Genomic DNA, 18,146 nt, shown 5'->3' on the forward strand with positions numbered 1-18,146 from the left:
CCTCATTCTTCTTCTGTCAGACACTCAGCCCCCAACAGAACGATGATATACAAAGCACATATAGCCACTCTCTGATGCTTCATCATTCTCGTCCCTTACCTATCCATGTCTTCTAAGAGATCACAACAAGCAACTACCCCATGTTTAGCGTAAGCTCTCCCAAGGGGCGGCTAAAGCTCAGCATCACCACTACCGACCTCCTAGTTGTGTTCATCCTCACTCTCTACGTTACCGATTGCGAAGCTCGTCGTGATCTCCGTGTACATGGTAATAAGCACTGCTCAAGCAAGCTGACTTCCTCACCACCCAAGGTAAGCTAATTCACATATATTCTAATAACTAAAATCGTTCGATCGATCTAGGCCAAAAAGTTCTACTTGTAATTTCAAATCGTTTTCTTTTCATTTCCTCTACCTCTCTGTTCCATATAGGGTGTGATAGATGGTGCTGCTGGCAAGGGGAATGTTAGATCTTCATCGGAGATTCCCGTTGGAAGCAAAGTGGATGCATCAATGCTGGTCAACGAAGGGGTGACGACTGCGGCGAAGAAGGAAGTGGCATCATCAGGTGGAGTAGCTAGAAATGCTAGGCATGTGGTTAGGGTTTTGCGACAGCTTCAGCATCATGGGCATGACGGTGATCAGGGAATCCATCTGGATTACGCTCAACCTAGAACCCACACCCCACATCACAACCGATGAGAGAATGTCATGTATCACTGTGTGACCCTAGTCGTCCAGTTACCTTTCAATATTTCTTCTCTTTCCCTTTATATAATATATATATACACGACGTTCATCCATGGTGTATATGCATGTTTGGTAGGATCTCGACGACCCTTGTGATGAAGTTGTTTAATTAATGTATGTTAATTAGCCGTAGACATTTGAATATACCTCGAATGAAACATGAAAACGAACCATACAATTGCAAGAATTGTTAGATTGCCCATAGCGCGCGAGACGCGTGTGCACAAACTTATTGTAGCTAGACACCCTTTTGGTTCATTGATGAGCATTCATTCATAGACACAGTTGTCTGATCTGCAGGTGATTCCTGTCGAGGTTCTTTGTCAAAAGCAGTCGAAGCGATCAAGGTATGCCGCATGTAAATGCGTTTGGCATTGCACAGCATTTTGCAAGGAAGTGAAATAGGAAAGCCTTTTCTATCTTTATATATGTAGGTGAGGCCGAGCATTGGAGAGCGGTCGCTGCTAGGAGCTGATGGTTCCAACAGCGAGCTAGTAGGAAGTAACATGACCGCCGCGTACACCGCCGAAACCCTAGTAGCCATGGACTACCTAGATGCGCACCCGGCACCGGCTGTTCACAACAGGTAGCGCGCAGCACTGCATCTTCAGGCAGACAAGCCACAACAACGGGGATTTTGAAGAACTGCTGGGATATCCTAGTCAACGTTGATATACAGCACTGTTAGCAGTTCTGGCAACTGCCTGAGATCAGCACATCTTGTGCTGTTGTATAGGAAGATCGAGGACCGAGGATCAAGTTCCATTGTTCCGTGCTCATAAGAACAATGGAAGGGGAATTTCAAGTTAATACAGAATACAAAAGTTCACAACAGCTCTAAAGCTTTAATTTCATCTCCCTTCGTATGTAGTGGAGTTGCACTTTTGATTGCTCTATTGTCGCGCACAGAGTATGCATGATCTTCGTATATCGTTTGATGTGATGAAATAACAGTGGAGAACTAGTGTCGGCAGAGCTTCCTGATAAGTTACCATTACCGAACCACCAAACGAGTAACCAGTGTTAATTTTAGGCACGAACTACAAAGAGTATTACTATATGCCTAGTTGTGGCAAATATCTCAATCTTCCCAAGAATGTCCCCTCCACCACATCAATCTTAACAACAATCAGCTGTAAATAATGTGTGGCGAGCAACTGAGCAGGAATAGGCTGTTCCAAAAAAGACAGACATCCAAACCCCAGATCCAAGCAAAACCTACTTGTATTGTGGTGTACCTCCATGTGATGGGTGGATGGAGGCTCGGTAGAAATAAAATGAATCAGAAGCTTCTCTTAGGTTGTACGACTATCACCAGATTCAGCTGCATTTCACCACGAATGGACTAAAGGCACTTAAGAATTGTGAGGTTCGCATCCCGAGCTTGAGGTCAACTTCTCCACCGCCCAGCCAGAAGAAATCCTCATCCAATTTGGTGATAGCTTCGTCTATGATAACCTGTGGAGGAAACTTTTTGCATCAGGTACCTTGCTAACTTTGTGAGTTCACTCATAAGGCATAAGACGTGCATTTTAAGCAAGTTGCATAAGAATAACTGAAAGCATCAGTTTGAAAAGATGTTTTCTCCATACACACAGCTGAGTGCTCAAGCCTTCTAACTATTGGTTATTGATATTATGCATCACTTACTCTTATGTAACTGGAGTAGGACCATCTATCTATTTGCTACTGGCCTACTGCTACCATTCATTTACTCTTATGTAATTGGATTGGAATAGGATAGTACCTGTAGGATTGGAAAAGCTAAAGAGATGTTTACTACAGAATGTCATGTATGGATATGCAACATACACAGTTTGTCACACATAAGGACCCATTCGGTTAGGCATTCCCAGCCTGAAATGGCCCGGATCATTTCCAGCACAGTACAAAATGTCGAATGATTCCAGGCCTAGAATGGTTCTAGGCCATTCCAGCCCAAAAACAAACGGACCCTAAATCTATCAATTTTAATCTAAACCTAATAGCTGTATCTTTGCAATGTACATGCTTCAATAGCTGCAATGTAAATACAAATTTGCATTACCGGTATGTTTGTTTCCATCCCAATGCAAGTGACAGCGTTATGCACAAACCCAGTAAGTTTGTGCGACTCCTCTTCTGGTGCCAACCTCACTGCATCAAACAAAAAGTAAACAGCAAGGCTGTTTTCAGATGACAGCAATAGTAGGCCTGCTGCCTGCAGCCATTCAAATCACCTAAACTATGGTAAGAGCCACTGCTTATCATAGACACTGAAAATGTTTAAATAGAAAAAGAAGAAGCAGAATTACAATGGCATAATGAAGAAAACAGTTAGAGCCAAGGAATTTTCTTTCAGCGCCTATTACAAATATGCCATGCACCAATGTTTCAGAAATCAGTAGTGAACCGGTTACTTGTTCACCGGCAACAGGTTTAGGTCAGTTCCTCATAGTACCAACAACAATAAAGTAAAGGGCACAAGAAATAGCCTGCAATTTGGCCAGGAATAGAGACACACAACGCCTGTTGTGGAAGTAAAAGCTAAAACTTTATTGAAATGTGTTAGTAGCACATTCAACATCTTTTCATTGTCAATGTTAAGACTCTAAATCCATCAAGAATATCACTGTAATCAGCTCGTTGCAATTTGTAGTACATTTCTTTTTTTTATGACAATTTCTGTTTATAATAATTTCCCATATATGAACCAAGGAGCTCTACGTAGAGACCATCATCCACATAGAAAAAGTGCTTTCCCGTAGCAGTCAGCCATAAAAATGAGATACACCACCTAAATGCACTGATAAAAAGCCGAGGGAGCATTGTACACATATCAGGTTACTTACCAGTTACACCCCCCACCCCACCCCCCCCCCCCCCCAAACATACACACACACACACAAAAAAAAAAAAAAAAGGAACTTCAATACATTGTAAAAGAATCTTACTGTTAAATCTCTTTTTGGGTATTTGCTTCTCATTTAGTTCATACAGGAAGTTCTTGATGTTTTCAGCATTAAGGCGTGCATTATACTACAGAAATATACATCATGTCAGTATAAATACGAGGTATATGAATTTTAAATGGTACATTGATATCTTAAAGCTTACCTGAACAACAATGACATAGTATTTTGAATTCTTTGGATTGCTGCAATCAACAACATCTGCAGCAGCTTGGGTGTTCACCTAATAAAAGATGGACAGAATTCATCACAACTAATGTTAAAGATGGATCATTATCAGATTTTGAGGCAGAATCTTCTTAATGAAATGATGTGCAGCTCTCCTATGTTGTTCGAGAAAAAAGATTTTGAGGCAGGATCATAAAACTGTAGTTCTATGCTTCAAAGCATGTCCTTCCCAAGATAAAACAGTATTCGTTTTGTGTTTAGCCACTTCATTAAAGCTGATAAGTAGTGATGCCCCCACTGCTTCTCAGATTGCATCTCTGATTCTCAAAGAACTGTAGAATTTAAATAAGCCCAATGCAATTAAAAAAAGTTTCTGTTCCGCAAATACTTTAAGTAAGCGAAAATTCTAAAAGAATCTCATGAAGCACACAAGCATGTTGGTTTGTCCTTAATGTTCAAAGTAGGAAGTTTTTCACCTCAAACTTTGAGGCGTTTGCAGATAATGGCCTCTAAAAGAATCCATGCCATTTTGCAATCAAATGTGATCAACAAATTAGCAAACATCTACTTGCACCAAAAATCAAGGGAAATAGACTCAGATAATATCCTATACAGGATATAAGCGTGTTATAGACAGTGCTAGTTATTTCGGAGGGAAAAAAACTGCTTCTGATAAGCTTAGCGCTGATTTCTCTGATATAAGCTAGAAATGCCATAACAATTTTTGTTGCAACTTGTCATAGCTCATAACATAGTCGCATATAAAACAACAAACTCTGCTGTGCATCAGCCTACATGCAATGAAATCTTGAGAAACAGCAGCTATGTACTTATTTCGAATCTTCAACAGGATACCATAGTCCATAGTACCACTAAATCAAATTACTCTCCAAGTTACAGTGCCATGACAATAACTAGCATAACACATGATCTTTACTCAGACAGTAACTAACTATAGCAATTGCGCCTATGGTACTATTTACACAAACAAATTCAACACAACTATTTGCAACCTTCAGAGAGTACGCGATTCATTGTTCAATAATCAATAGGAACAATCATCACTTCATCAGTAAATTATCCTACTCAAGCTATCCTATGCGCACAAAAATGGCTATAAAAAATACTACATTAACGTAATTGTATTCAACCTAGCAGTTAGGCAGGTCCAGTGCTCGACGAAACAGCCGCAAGGAAACGGAGAGGGGTCGGAGCCATACCATGACGATGCTCTTGCAGAGCTGGGCGACTGAGTCGGCTCGGAGCAGGCTGCGGCGCTCCTCGAGGGAGCGGTCGTAGTAGTCGGCGGGAACGCGACGGAAGGCGAAGTCCCGCACGCCGCGCGTGGCCAGGAGGGCCGAGAGCCGCGCCTCGGTGGCCCCCGCGTCGGCCTCGCCGTTCTCCGAGGGCGCGGCGGAGACGGAGAGCGCCCCGAGGCGGTGCTGCTGCACGGCGAGCTCGAGGTCGGCAATACGGCCGAGGATGCGGAGCTGACGCGCCTCGAGGTCGGCCGCCGCGGCGCCCATGGTTGCCGGACCTGGCGTCGTCGGAGGCGACAGGCGAGTCGTCCACTCGTCCTGTTGCGGTTGTAGAAACCGGTTGCAGGCCGACCTGCCTTCTAACGGGCTATGGAGGCTTGATGTCAAAACCGGAGCCCGGGCCCAATTGAAGCCATTTTGGAGCAAAGGCAAAACCATCCAGTATGTCCTTTTTTAAATCTAAAAAAAAAAGTATGTTCTTTTTTTTCCCTACATCCCAAATTATAAGTGGTTCTAATTTTTTTAAGAGTCAAAGCATTTCAAAGTTTGATTAAATTTATATTAAAATAATAATATTTAGGGGCTTTTGCATTTTTTTACCCCTATTTTGTATCAAAATTATGATTTTGCCTTTGTTTTTTTACTATGTAAATTTACCCCTGTGATTTCAAAACGAAGCACCAGTTTGCCCCTACTCCATCATCCTCCCCTAATGGTGTTAAATTTTATATACAAGGATAGAAATGCCCATGTGATTTTGCCCCTATTTGTTATGCATATTTGTGATTTTACCCCTGATTTGGAATTAGACATTTACATTGTACGTAGACAAAATTGATTAAATTTAGTCAAATATATTTGACATAACTTGCAAATATTTCAATTCAGATTTCATATTTTAAAATATCCGAAATCATCATGCCCTAAATGGCCTCCCTTAGCACAGTTTTCGGTTGGCGACCGCTAATAAAAATCACCAACCAAAGAAGCAGCGAGCACCTAGAGCCCACTCCATGAAATCGATGCATTGTTGTCAATGTCGGTGCATGCCCACTATTTCAAACCCAGCTAGTTAGGTTTTTTTTAGTGGAACTTGTCCACTCAGATTTAAGTCACTGATTTGATATGGGTGCTTGTATTTTTCTATATTTATTTTAAGATTTAAATAGCGTTATGCTTTCGGTGCTAGACGACATACCCGTCGAGAAAGGCGCACGTAGTGACTTCATCAAACTCAAGATTTACCAGTCCAACTCGATTCTTCGGTAGTGCTCATAGGGGTAGAGTGTGCGTGCGTACGTTACTAGGGTGAATATGTACTTACGAGTGTCTGTGTCTTTAATTAGGTCTCCGAAAAAAAAGATGCCTCTTTCAGATCAATAATAATAAATCGAGAGCACAGCTCCCATCTTCGGTCCTTCAAGGCCTTCTGCTCGTCACAGAGGAACTTGGCGAAGGCGCGGTCCAAGACACCGAGCTTGCCGATGAAGCCCACAAGGACGACGGCTTTGCCACGGCCACCGGGGCATTGCTGCCTTTGCTGTCCCGACATGGGCGAGTGCTCACGAGGTGTGGGCAAGGAAGAACATGAGTCGCAACGGGATGCAGCCAGCCATCCACTGAGCAGGATTGCAGCCATGCAGCTCTCTGTGCGCCTTTGACGTCCGTCCCGTGCCCAGAAAAATAAGAGGTGGGCGCCCCCCCCCCCTGAGCCGCGCCCAGAAGAAGAAGAAGAAGAACGGCGGGCGAGCGGGCGCCACAGGAGACCCGCCGCGCGCCAGGCACCGCCACCGCCATCGCCCGGCGAGATCTGTGGCCGCGCCCCCGCGTGTTGCGCTCCCACGCCATAGAGCAGTAGCCGCACCATGCACGAGCCAGAGGCTGGGAGGCGCCGCTACATCGTGCGCACCGTTGCCAGGCACCACGCCGCCCGTTCTCGATGCCGCCTACTCCCTATCCCGATGCGTGTGTTTTGTTCTTGTTAAAGTTTAACAGAGATAGCGTGTGTTTTATAAATATAGTTAAATTTAGGAAAATTTGATCGGTACGAATATAGAGTATATATTACCATAGCGTTGTGAGCGAGGACGTGAAAATCAGACGGACCCGCACGCGGTCACGGGCACCAAACTGCTAGCGACGCGACCAGCGAAAGTCTGGGCTGGACGGCTGGAGTGGAGCCGAATGCAGGGTGCAGGTGCAGTGCAGGGTACGGATTCAACACATCGAGGTCTGTCTTGCAGGGACGAGGGACCTGCTGGCACACTGGCTGCATGCGTGCCGGCGCGCTCGGATAGGTGGTGAGCTCCCACTGACCACATCCTACTGCGCGCGCGCCAGTGCGCTGTACGCGGGCGCCCCCTGGTCCCGCCGCCAGGACGAGAGGTTGGTGTGCTTGCGGCCTTGTTAGTTGCGAAAAGTAAAAAGTTTTCGGTACTGTAGCACTTTTGTTTGTTTATGACAAATATTATCTAATTATGGACTAACTTGGATCAAAAGATTCGTTTCGTGATTTACAGCTAAACTGTATAATTAGTTTTTATTTTCGTCTATATTTAATGTTTCATGCATGTGCCACAAGATTCGATGTGACGGGAAATCTTGAAAACTTTTTGGTTTTCAGGTTGAAGGCCTGCGCATGATGGGCTGTGTCTCACATGATCGTCGTCATGCCAACACGTGAACGCTTCTAGCGACTTCATCAGCCCGGCATTATATTCTATACGCTGGGTATTGCTTATCTACACCGTTAAATATGTATCAAGATATGTGAAACAGTGGAGACAAGTGTAAACACAGTTGAGAGAAGTGCAGCAGCACGAATCTCAGAACACATTTGGATGGTCTAGATAAACAATGCTGAGCATGTATGTGCTGCATTGTATTATTGAATTTTTTGAGACTTTCTGTCACATCGAACCTTTGTTTTGCTCTAATATATTTCCAGTAGGGGCTTTTCTACCCCTCCTGTTCCCTCAAAAAACACAAAAAATAATTGCACAATTTTTTAAACTTAGTTAGTTCTTGATTGAACAATATTTATCAAATACAGACGAAAGTGCTATAATAGCCAAAGCCAAAATTTTTTCTAAACTAAACAAGGCCTAATTTGTTTGCTCGTAAAATTAGTGGCATGTCAATGGACAAGCTACGTGGTGTTATACAATAGTCAAGCCTTTCACGACATGTAGTGCTGATGGTAGAGCAAATTAGAGGAGGTGCACTTAGCTTATGGTTGCGTAGACATCTTTCATGGGGTATATATATATATATATATATATATATATATATATATATATATATATATATATATATATATATATATATATATATGATGAAATTTTAGAACTAATCACTGTTTTTATAATTTTTAGGATGTACATTTGCACCCCTTAATCACACATGTAGCTTTGCCCCTGGCGGCCTGCATATACGGAGTATAGGCAATGTCTCCATGAATCTCTATAAATTCGGTCAAACTCGAAGACGTTTGATGACTTAGTACAATTTCGAACTTGGAGAGGTTCTATACATCGTTTCATAGCTAATTTTAACTTTAACTATTGGCATACATATTGGTCTCTCACAAGTTCATATGGCTATCTATGTCGTCTGCTCAAAATTACCTTTATCCTTGTAAGTTTATTTTGACACAGGGACTAAGAAAAAGATCACACACAGGACGGGAGAATATACATTCTAACAATAAGGCTGAAAAAAATGGAGCCCCTGTCAAATTACAAGAGGCACTGCAAGTGATGATTGACAACAAGAAGAAAATGTTTTACAGATGAAGGACATTATATCTGACGATACTACCAATAATAGCTGGTCATACCCTGCAAAAAAAAAAACTGGTCACAGTACACAACCTTTTGTAGATTTTTATCAATCCTCGACTTCTAAAGCAGACACAGAGCATGTTTAGAACGCAAAAAAATATATATTTCGAGTTCTTAGGCTAGCTTTTGCTATATACTATTATTAAACTGGTTTCTGCAAAATTTCCGCATGATGACCGTATAATTCCTGCGGGCCGTTTTGGGTCAATAAAATCAGATGGGGAACGTCTCTCCCCCGTTGCTTGTCCAAAAAAAAAACCTATGTTTCAAACAAACTCTAAATATTAAAAATATTAAAAGCAAGGTCATACAGTTTCCTTGGAATCGAGGGTTACAAGCAGTAACGGACAAATGTACAGGAAACATATACACCAATAGCACTGCATGCAGTTCCTAGCCTAGACCTTGGAAAATAATCTCCATATTTAATAGGCACGCTTCAGTCAAAAAGAAAAGGAAAAAAAAACAAGCACTGATGATCAATCAAAACCAAAAAAACAGATACGCAAATAATTAAGGCAGTAGTAAAACACACATTTGACTCACAACACCTGATTGTCTAGAGTAGTTGTACATTTGGAACCAACATGACAAAGCAAAAGCAGACAAAAGAAAAACGGTAGGAGAAAGCCAATGCAATGCAGAGCACTGCATGCATGTGAAGTACGTCATCCCGCTCCGCTATCAGAGAAGAATATCATCAGGCGCATATGAAGCCACTGGGGAGGTTCTTGCCACAGTAGTTGACAATGAGGCTGAGCTTGACAGGGATGTCTACGGTGATCCCGAGCACGTTGGCCTTGATGGCGGTGCAGAGGCAGACGGCGGCCTCCAGGTCGGCGAGGCCGCCGAGGATGCTGCAGCAAGGCTCGGCGGGCGGGTGGCCGACCTCGGCGCTGACGAAGCCCAGCACGTTGGCGCACGCCGCGAGCTTGAGCGCGTGCTTGGGGCACTTGCCGCCGGTTGAAGGTGACGGCGGCGTCGGAGTTGGTGGCGTTGGTGGCGTCGGGCAGCCGCCGCCGCAGGCGTTGGCCACCGTGAAGAGGACCAGGTTGAGGGCCACGAGGAGCAAGGCCGGCTTGGAGGACGATGCCATGGCGCGGCGGCTGAAAACCCCAAACAGCTAGCTTGCGCGCACTGGTAGGCTAGCTAGGGCTAGGAGGAGCGCTGGTGCAACTGATGGATTGGAAAACTCAGGGAGGGGGTATTTATAGGGAAAGAATGGAAACAGAAGTTGGGAAAATCCTATTTACTTCATTGTAACTATATACCACTTCCGGGACTTATAGAACAATATATACCCCAAAACAAAAGTACAACATTGCAGCGACGTGTGTCTCTTACGGCCTGCTTGTTTCCGTAAATTGAAGCCTTATTTCAAGAATCAAGACTCGAGAGTTAACATTTTACTCCCTCCATCTCAAATTGTAAGTCATTCTAATAATCTTAGAGAGTCAAAGCATTTTCACGTTTGACCAAAATTATAGAGAAAAATACTAAGATTTGTAACGTAAAGTAAGTATACTATGAAAATATAATTAAGAAAGAATCTAATGATACTTAGTTAGTATCATAATAATAATTATTTTATCATATAAATTTGGTCAAACTTATAAAAGTTTGACTCTCCAAGATTCTTGGAATGACTTAAAACGTTGGAAGAGGTGACTAGTCAAAATTTAAACTTAAGACCTAAAACGTTGGAAGAGGTGGGTAATTCTCTTAGGCCTTGTTTAGTTTGGGAAAATTTTTGGATTTCGCTACTGTAGCACTTTCGTTTGTTTGTGGCAAATATTATCCAATCATAGATAACTAGGATCAAAAGATTCGTCTCGCGATTTATAGGTAAATTGCGTAATTAGTTTTTGTTTTCGTCTATATTTAATGTTTCATGTATGTGTCGCAAGATTCGATGTGACGGGGAATCTTGGGAACTAAACAAGACCTTACACTCCAACACTAAAAAATGTACAGCAACAGTGCAGCATGACTCGGGAGGTAATAACCAATGCGACATGCAAACGCAGCAGGTAACCGATGCAACTTGCAAACGCAGGGGCACCACCCATGCATGTGCTCGTTCACATGGACGGCCGTGAAACGTTGTGTGCTGTGGCAACAAGCTAGAATGGCAGTCACAAGGCTCGCAGCTCGTGGGCCGCGCCGGCTGTGCTGCCAAAGTGGCAATGGGCCACATCTCCCCCAATCCCCATGCCGGTCTGCCTGCCCCGCTGTGTGCCCCTGACCCGGCAGAAGCAGGAGGCATCAGCGTCGCCACTTGGCTGCCGCGGCGGCTGCAGCCTCTGGCTCCTCGTGATGCACACTGCTCGAGTGCTCGTGACACACTGGAGTGTGGGAGGAGATCGACTGGGAGAGATCGAGACGTACGATCATGGACCAGCCATGCTAGCTGCGCAAGCGCATGTAGGATCACAACACACCTAGCTCGCGTTTGACTCTTATCTCGTCGATTTATTTACGTGCTGGTCAAAGGTTTTTTAACTTTAATTAGATTTGTAGAAAATAAATACAATATTTATATTTTTAAATAAATTTATTATGATAGTATATTTAACGATCTATCTAATGATATTAATTATATATTATAAACATTATTATTTTTAATATATAATTGATCAAAATTAAAAAAAACTAACTTCTTGAGAAGTAAGAATTGAGAAGTAAGAATGACTTTTATTTTGGACACAAGAGTAATATGAGAACAACATGGATACTCACGGATATCATGCACTCACGCACAGCCGGCATGAAAACGATGTCGTCTGTGCTGGCTCACAGTACAAGCCGGCATGGATAGTCAAATAAAAAGTTAGTACTCCTTGAGAAAAAAAAAACAAAACCAAAGAAAAAAAAACTCAAGGCCTTTCATGTGTTTTCTCTCGCTTTTGCGGTTTTTCAATTCCACACTTGGAAGCCACGACGACCTCTTTGCACAATCCTTTTTAACGACTTCTTGCACAATCCCTTTTTAACATCATCCCACGAGTTTTATTCTTTGTTACCCTTGCTATCTAAACATCTAGTAGTTCATTATTTGGAATTCTAAAGGGCTTAAAATAAAAATATTAACTAAATTTGTAAACCTCGTTGGAAACCTACAATTCTCATGTAAGTTTTGTCTTCTGAAAAACTTACTAAAACTCTGGCTACAAGCTATATGTTTTTTTTTTGAAAATTACAAGCTATATGTTTTTGAATGCCGCACAATCCATTCATAAGTTCCATACATAGCACCACCAATAGAGAGACCTAGTGACCATTATTCCAAAATCCAAAGAAAACCACCAAGAACATCATGAGCTTCTATTTAAGAGAACACATTGGCTCCGTTTCACGGATGGAGGCTCTTAGAGCCTTAGAGGTGAAGCTGGGCTCCCCCCCCCCCCCCCCCCCTCTCTAAATAATTTTGTAAAGCTGGCTATAACCAGTTTATTTAGCATAAGACCCTAGGCATGAACTCATCCATAATCAATCACATAGTTTATGTTAATAAACCTCCTCACTGCTCCGGGTCTGAGTCCCATGCAATGATGTGAGGATCAGTGCTCAAGAGGAGCTTTTTTGCTTGAGGCATTGTGAGTTAAAAAATATGGCGGATGGCATTAATTTTATTTCTATATAACTTAGTATCCTATAAAGGCTCCTCGTATAGTTTGGTTCTTCTTTTTAGAGGATTTTTATTAACTATAAGAACGACAATTTAAAAGAACTATCTATAATTTAAAACGAAACGGAGTACAAGAGATGGACCAAAAAGAAAAGAAACAGACTGTAGCTAAAAACTAGGCCGAAATGTGGACGAGTCGTCTGCCGAGACATTTTCGCTATAACCTGGGAGCCCGATCACATGTGGTGGTGGGAATTCTTCTGGAACCTAACAACAACGACCCGTGAATCGGTGACAGTGTGTTGTGTTGTGTGCAACTCTGCAAAAGTAAAAAGGGCAAAGTCATTTACGACGCCCGGCTTTAATAATAAATCCATTTGGTTTGTCCTATTAAAATTTATTGTTCATCACATTGAATATTTAGACATATATATATAATACTAAATATAGACTATTTATAAAACTAAAAACACAGCTTAAGAGTAATTTAAGAGATAAATTTTTTAAGCCTAATTAGTCCATGATTAGATAATAATAATTAAATAAGACGAAACTGATACAATTTAAACTTTAACACCCAAACCTCCATGATTGGACAATAATAGTTAGGCCTTGTTTAGATACACCCAAAAATCCAAAACTTTATAAGATTCCCCACATCGAATCTTGCGACATATGCATGGAACATTAAATATAGATAAAAAAGATAACTAATTGCACAGTTTACCTGTAAATCACGAGATGAATCTTTTAAGCCTAGTTGCTCCATGATTGGATAATGTTTGTCAAATAAAAACGAAAATGCTACAGTGTCAAAATACAAAAAGTTTTTGATCTAAACAAAGCCTTAAATAACACCCCAAACCAAACACCCCCCCTTAGCGAACTGTTCATCAGATATTTTTGCATACATATACGTGTGGCTCATATCGATTCTGCATTGCATGGTGGGGCCTGGCACAAAAATATAGGATACCAATAGTGCATCTACAAACATGCAATGTCACATAGTAATTTAAGATTGCAACACATTATATAAAAATAACAAATTTAATTTGCATATTATCCATAGAAGAAAATGGATTTTTGTCCTATGATTTATATGCAAATTAAATTTGTTTGTCCTATGATTTGGAGCTTAGACATCATCTAAAAGGATAATTAACTAAGTTGCTAAGAGAGGAGGATATTTACTGGTTCTAACGATCTAAAGCAACAAAGTTATTGCAAGAGGATGATAATACTAAGTACTTCCATATGGTGGCAAATGGCAGACATAGAAAAACAAAAATTATACAGTTAGAATAGGAAGAATGAATAATTGTTAGGGATGAAAACTTGAAGAATTATATTTCTGATTACTACAAAGGACTGTTTTGGACATCATAATCAAAACTCTTTCTCATTGGATGAGACTGTGAGGTATGATATACCTCAGGTTTTGGAGCAGAACGAGATATTGACGGCTCCATTACTGAGGAGCAGATCAAAATGGATGTCTTTGAAATAGAACATAACAAGGCGTTGGTCTGGATGATTTTTCCACTAAATTTTACCAATTTTTTTTGGGATATTGTGAAGCAAGAATTAATGAGCCTTTTTAATGAATTCCATGCGGGGAGATTGCCGATTCATAGCCTCAACTTTGGAGTAATCACTCTACTACCGAAGGTTGCTGAAGCGGCAGGGATACAACAATACAACCCTATTTGTTTATTAAATGTAACGTGAGCTTCAAGTCTTTTTACGAAGGTTCTAAACAATAGAATTTTAAAGGTGGCAGATAAATTGATAGGACCTTCTCAGACAGCTTTTATCCTCGGTCGCTATATTTTGGAGGGAGTTGTTATCTTGCATGAAACAACTCATGAACTACATAGAAAAAAGAAAGGTGGAATATATAATACTAAAACTAGACTTTGACAAGGCTTACGGCAATTTAAAGTGGCCTATTGTGCAATAGGTTCTTAGAATGAAAGGTTTCTCACCAACTTGGTGTGAATGGATTTCAAAAGTCATGACTAGAGGGAGTGTTGCAGTAAATATCAATGATAATATAGGACATTCCTTTCAAACTAGGAAAGGAGTGCGACAAGTGGACCCTTTATCTTCAATTTTTGTTTAATTTAGTAGTGGATACGTTGGTTGTCCTTATTTTAAGAGCTAGCGAGATGGGACAAATCCAAGAGGTTGTTCCATATTTGGTAGATGAGGGACTCTTGATCCTTCATTATGTAGATGATACTGGCATTTGTATGGACAATGAGCTAGAGAGGGCCAAAAAGATAAAGCTTGTACTTTGTGCTTTTGAACAGTTATCAGAACTCAAGATCAATTTCCATAAAAGTGAATTGTTTTGTTGTGGAGCAGCCAAAATTAGTCACTTCGAGTATCCACAATTTTTTAGGTGTGATATGGGATCATTTCCCTTTTGTTACTTAGGGATTCCTATGCATCATAAAAAACTCATGAATAAAGACTGGAAATATGTCGAAGAAATATTTAAAAAAAGATTAAGTTGTTGGAGAAGTAAGTTGTTACCGGTGGGGAAAAGACTAGTCTTGATTAACTCTATTTTGAGTAGCCTTTCCATGTTCATGCTTTTCTTTTTTAAAATACCGAGAGAGATTCTCAAAAAGTTGGATTACTTTAGATCATGGTTTTTCTAGCAGAGTGATGATCACAAGAAAGAAATATAGGTTGACTAAATGAGAAATAGTTTGTACTCCTAAAGACCAAGGTGGGTTAAGAGTTTTAAATCTAGATGTCTACAACAAGTGCCTTCTAAATAAATGGCTCTTCAAGTTGATTAATGGAGATTGGACCTGGCAACAATTACTTAGGAATAAATATCTAAGGGACAAAACATTGACACAGGTTCAACACATGCGTGGATATTTCTCAATTTTGGACTGACCTCATGAAGGTCAAGGAGGATTGAATAATATCACGTCCACTAAAATCTATCTTTCCTGCTCTTTATAACATTGTCAGGAAAAAAGTGCATCTGTAAGAACGGTGTTATCCACAACACTGTTAAATATAACCTTCAGGAGATCCCTAGTAGGGGTTAATTTGCAAGCATGGCATGATGTGGTTGCTATCGTTGCCAATGTACAATTAACAAACTAAAGGAATCGCTTTGTGTGGGAGTTACATCAAAATAGATTATTTTCGGTTAAATCCATGTACAGAGCCTTAGTGACATCAGAAGCCTTACCCTATACACTTTTATTTGGAAACTGAAATTACCTCTCAAAATCAAAAAAAATTATGGTACTTGTACAAGGGAGTAATATTAACAAAGGACAATTTAGTAAGACGGCAGTGGCAAGGAGATAGAAAGTGTTGTTTCTATTATGATGTCTATACAACATCTATTCTTTGATTGTCGATTTGCTAAATTTGTGTGGCGATTAGTTCATGTTTCCTTTAATTTATTACCTCCATCTAGTGTTCACAGTATGCTTACAGGTTGGTTGGATGGGATAAATAGGAAACTAAAATAAAAAATTCTAGTAGGTGCAACTGCAATTTTTGGGCAATTTGGTTACGGAATGATATAACTTTTGACAAAGCAGTAGCACCATCTTACTTGCAGGTTATCTTCAGGGAAACTTACTGGACCACATCCTTATCCCTACTCAGAAGGAGGAGGAGGATCGCCATTTCATGAAGATGGATTACACGGTTATTGAGACAACTGCTTTGGAGTTGTTTGCAAGACATGGTTGGAGATTTAGTAATAGAATTGTATTTTAGTTCTCGAGTTTGAATTCTTCCTTTTTCTTGAATCAAAACCTTTTATTAGAGTTTGCTTGGTTCGTGGTGGTGGTGTCTCTAATCATGACTAGCTAGATGCATCGATCGATGCAGAGGCTGGAATATTAATATATTTCCTCTAAAAAATAAAATTTGTTATTTTCATATAAATTTTTACAAAACAAGTTTGAATCTTAAATTTTACGACAATGCATATCTATAGATGCACTATTTGTATGTATAAAATTGGCTTTTGCTAAAAGATTGGTAGCGGTTTTGCCGGCACATGCCGCGCAGACTTGCGCTTGGAGGACTCAACTCTAAGTCGTCGCCCAGGCTCCTCGTGTTGCCTCGCTAGCTTGCGGCTTCGGCCAGGCCACCTGTCTCCACATCCACCTCACTGGTTGGTCGTCATCCATTAGCTTATTCATTTAATCAGTCGAACCTGTTTGTCATTCACCACCCTGCTCGTCGGCACCCTGCTCGTCGGTCGTCATCTATTATCTCGTTCACTTGAGTTTATTTGTCGAATGTCTGTTATTCACTAGTATTTTTTTCTCACAATAAATTAACGAATATTGCTTTGAGTTATGGCTTTTGAGCTAAACGAACAATGTTTGGTCAATCCAGTCCATCCAGCTTGAATCCTGGTGCTCATGAATCAAGATGGCAACGGGCCCTCGATCTCCGATCCCTAATGGGGATTTCATCCATTAGAGGATGTCCGTAGACTAAAACTGATCCCCGTCTGGGGAAATGGGGCAGTAACATAGCACTCCCCATCCTCATCACCCGTCAGGTCACCCGATTATCAAGTCCAAAGAAGCACAGTGCAAGATATTCAGCCCAACCCAAATAAAACACCTGGTAACCCTACACTACCTCACGCCATCACCCATCTTTTCCATGACTCGCGGCCACCGTCCTCCTAACTCGCACTCGCGACGCGGAGTCGGAGACAAGGAATGCGGATTTTGTGCCCCTGCCCTTCCACTGCCGCAGGCCGTCGCACTTCACTCCCACCGCACCACCCTCTACTGCGACAGCTGACACGAAGACCTAGGTCAGAGTAACGGCTATGACTTCTTTGAATCGACGCTTCTTCTTGTGGTGTTGTGGCTCACTCCATCGGCATCAGCTCTCCTACGGCCCTGCTCCCTCGGTGGCTCAGTTCCCCGGCTCCGCTTCCCCTCGCCCTTTGGCTTTCTCCATGGCGACGCGGACGCGAACGAAGCTTACAGTCGGGTGCACGGCACCTGGAGAGGCGTGACTCCAATCGAGAACGGAAATGGAAGAAAGACAGCCCCGATATAAGAAACGAGGACAGGGAGCGAGGGAAATCGCAGGTATCGGGGACAGGTGCCACGTTGCCATCTTGACAAGTCATGAAACAGACGCGACTTGACATGTGAAAGCAAACGTGAATTTGCAGTGTTAGTGAGCGCAGGCGTCGCTAGATGCCTGTCACAGACGATGTTCAGCCGGGAACAGTGACGATGTTCAGCCCGGAACAAGCTGTCGCCTGGTTGTTCCGCGTGTGTTTGGCCTTGCGAAAATAAAATAAAATATTAAAATGTACTTCCACATGCCAATGTCTTTTTTTTTTTTTGAACTTCATGCCAATGTCTTAGCACAAGAGATCAATCATGCTTTTCGGTTCCAAAAGCGACAGGCCGCACTGCATTTCACTCCCTTGGAGTAGTATTTTTTATTATAACTAGTCAAGTGCCCGTGCGTTGCTACGGATATGCATAGAATCTCATAACGTATATCCACATAGAACTGAC

At 41.6% G+C, this 18,146-nt stretch overlaps 2 protein-coding genes across 2 annotated transcripts; both read right to left on the reverse strand.

Annotated features, from left to right (window-relative positions):
- Positions 1,715–5,483, reverse strand: LOC8076218. Its single transcript, XM_002454474.2, has 5 exons — positions 5,089–5,483; positions 3,846–3,923; positions 3,683–3,767; positions 2,797–2,885; positions 1,715–2,207 (listed from the first exon to the last, which is right to left on the reverse strand). The coding sequence occupies exons 1-5, from the start codon at positions 5,392–5,394 to the stop codon at positions 2,070–2,072; spliced, it is 696 nt and encodes a 231-aa protein (XP_002454519.1). The 5' UTR covers positions 5,395–5,483; the 3' UTR covers positions 1,715–2,069.
- On the reverse strand, positions 9,248–10,172 carry LOC8073940 (14 kDa proline-rich protein DC2.15). The gene has a single exon (XM_002454476.2). It carries the CDS (start codon positions 10,063–10,065, stop codon positions 9,670–9,672), a length of 396 nt encoding a protein of 131 aa, XP_002454521.1. The 5' UTR covers positions 10,066–10,172; the 3' UTR covers positions 9,248–9,669.

This window comes from Sorghum bicolor, chromosome 4 (genome assembly GCF_000003195.3).
Source record: "Sorghum bicolor cultivar BTx623 chromosome 4, Sorghum_bicolor_NCBIv3, whole genome shotgun sequence".
Classification (NCBI taxonomy): Eukaryota; Viridiplantae; Streptophyta; class Magnoliopsida; order Poales; family Poaceae; genus Sorghum; species Sorghum bicolor.

What these genes read in the sequence shown, in the direction of transcription:
- LOC8076218 (XM_002454474.2), bottom strand. Translation starts at nt 5,394, where the DNA reads ATGGGCGCCGCGGCGGCCGACCTCGAGGCGCGTCAGCTCCGCATCCTC. An exon ending in ACTATGTCATTGTTGTTCAG is followed by an intron (nt 3,768 to 3,845) that starts GTAAGCTTTAAG and finishes ATATTTCTGTAG; the next exon opens with TATAATGCACGCCTTAATGC. An exon ending in GGATGGAAACAAACATACCG is followed by an intron (nt 2,208 to 2,796) that starts GTAATGCAAATT and finishes TTTCCTCCACAG; the next exon opens with GTTATCATAGACGAAGCTAT.
- LOC8073940 (XM_002454476.2), bottom strand. Translation starts at nt 10,065, where the DNA reads ATGGCATCGTCCTCCAAGCCGGCCTTGCTCCTCGTGGCCCTCAACCTG.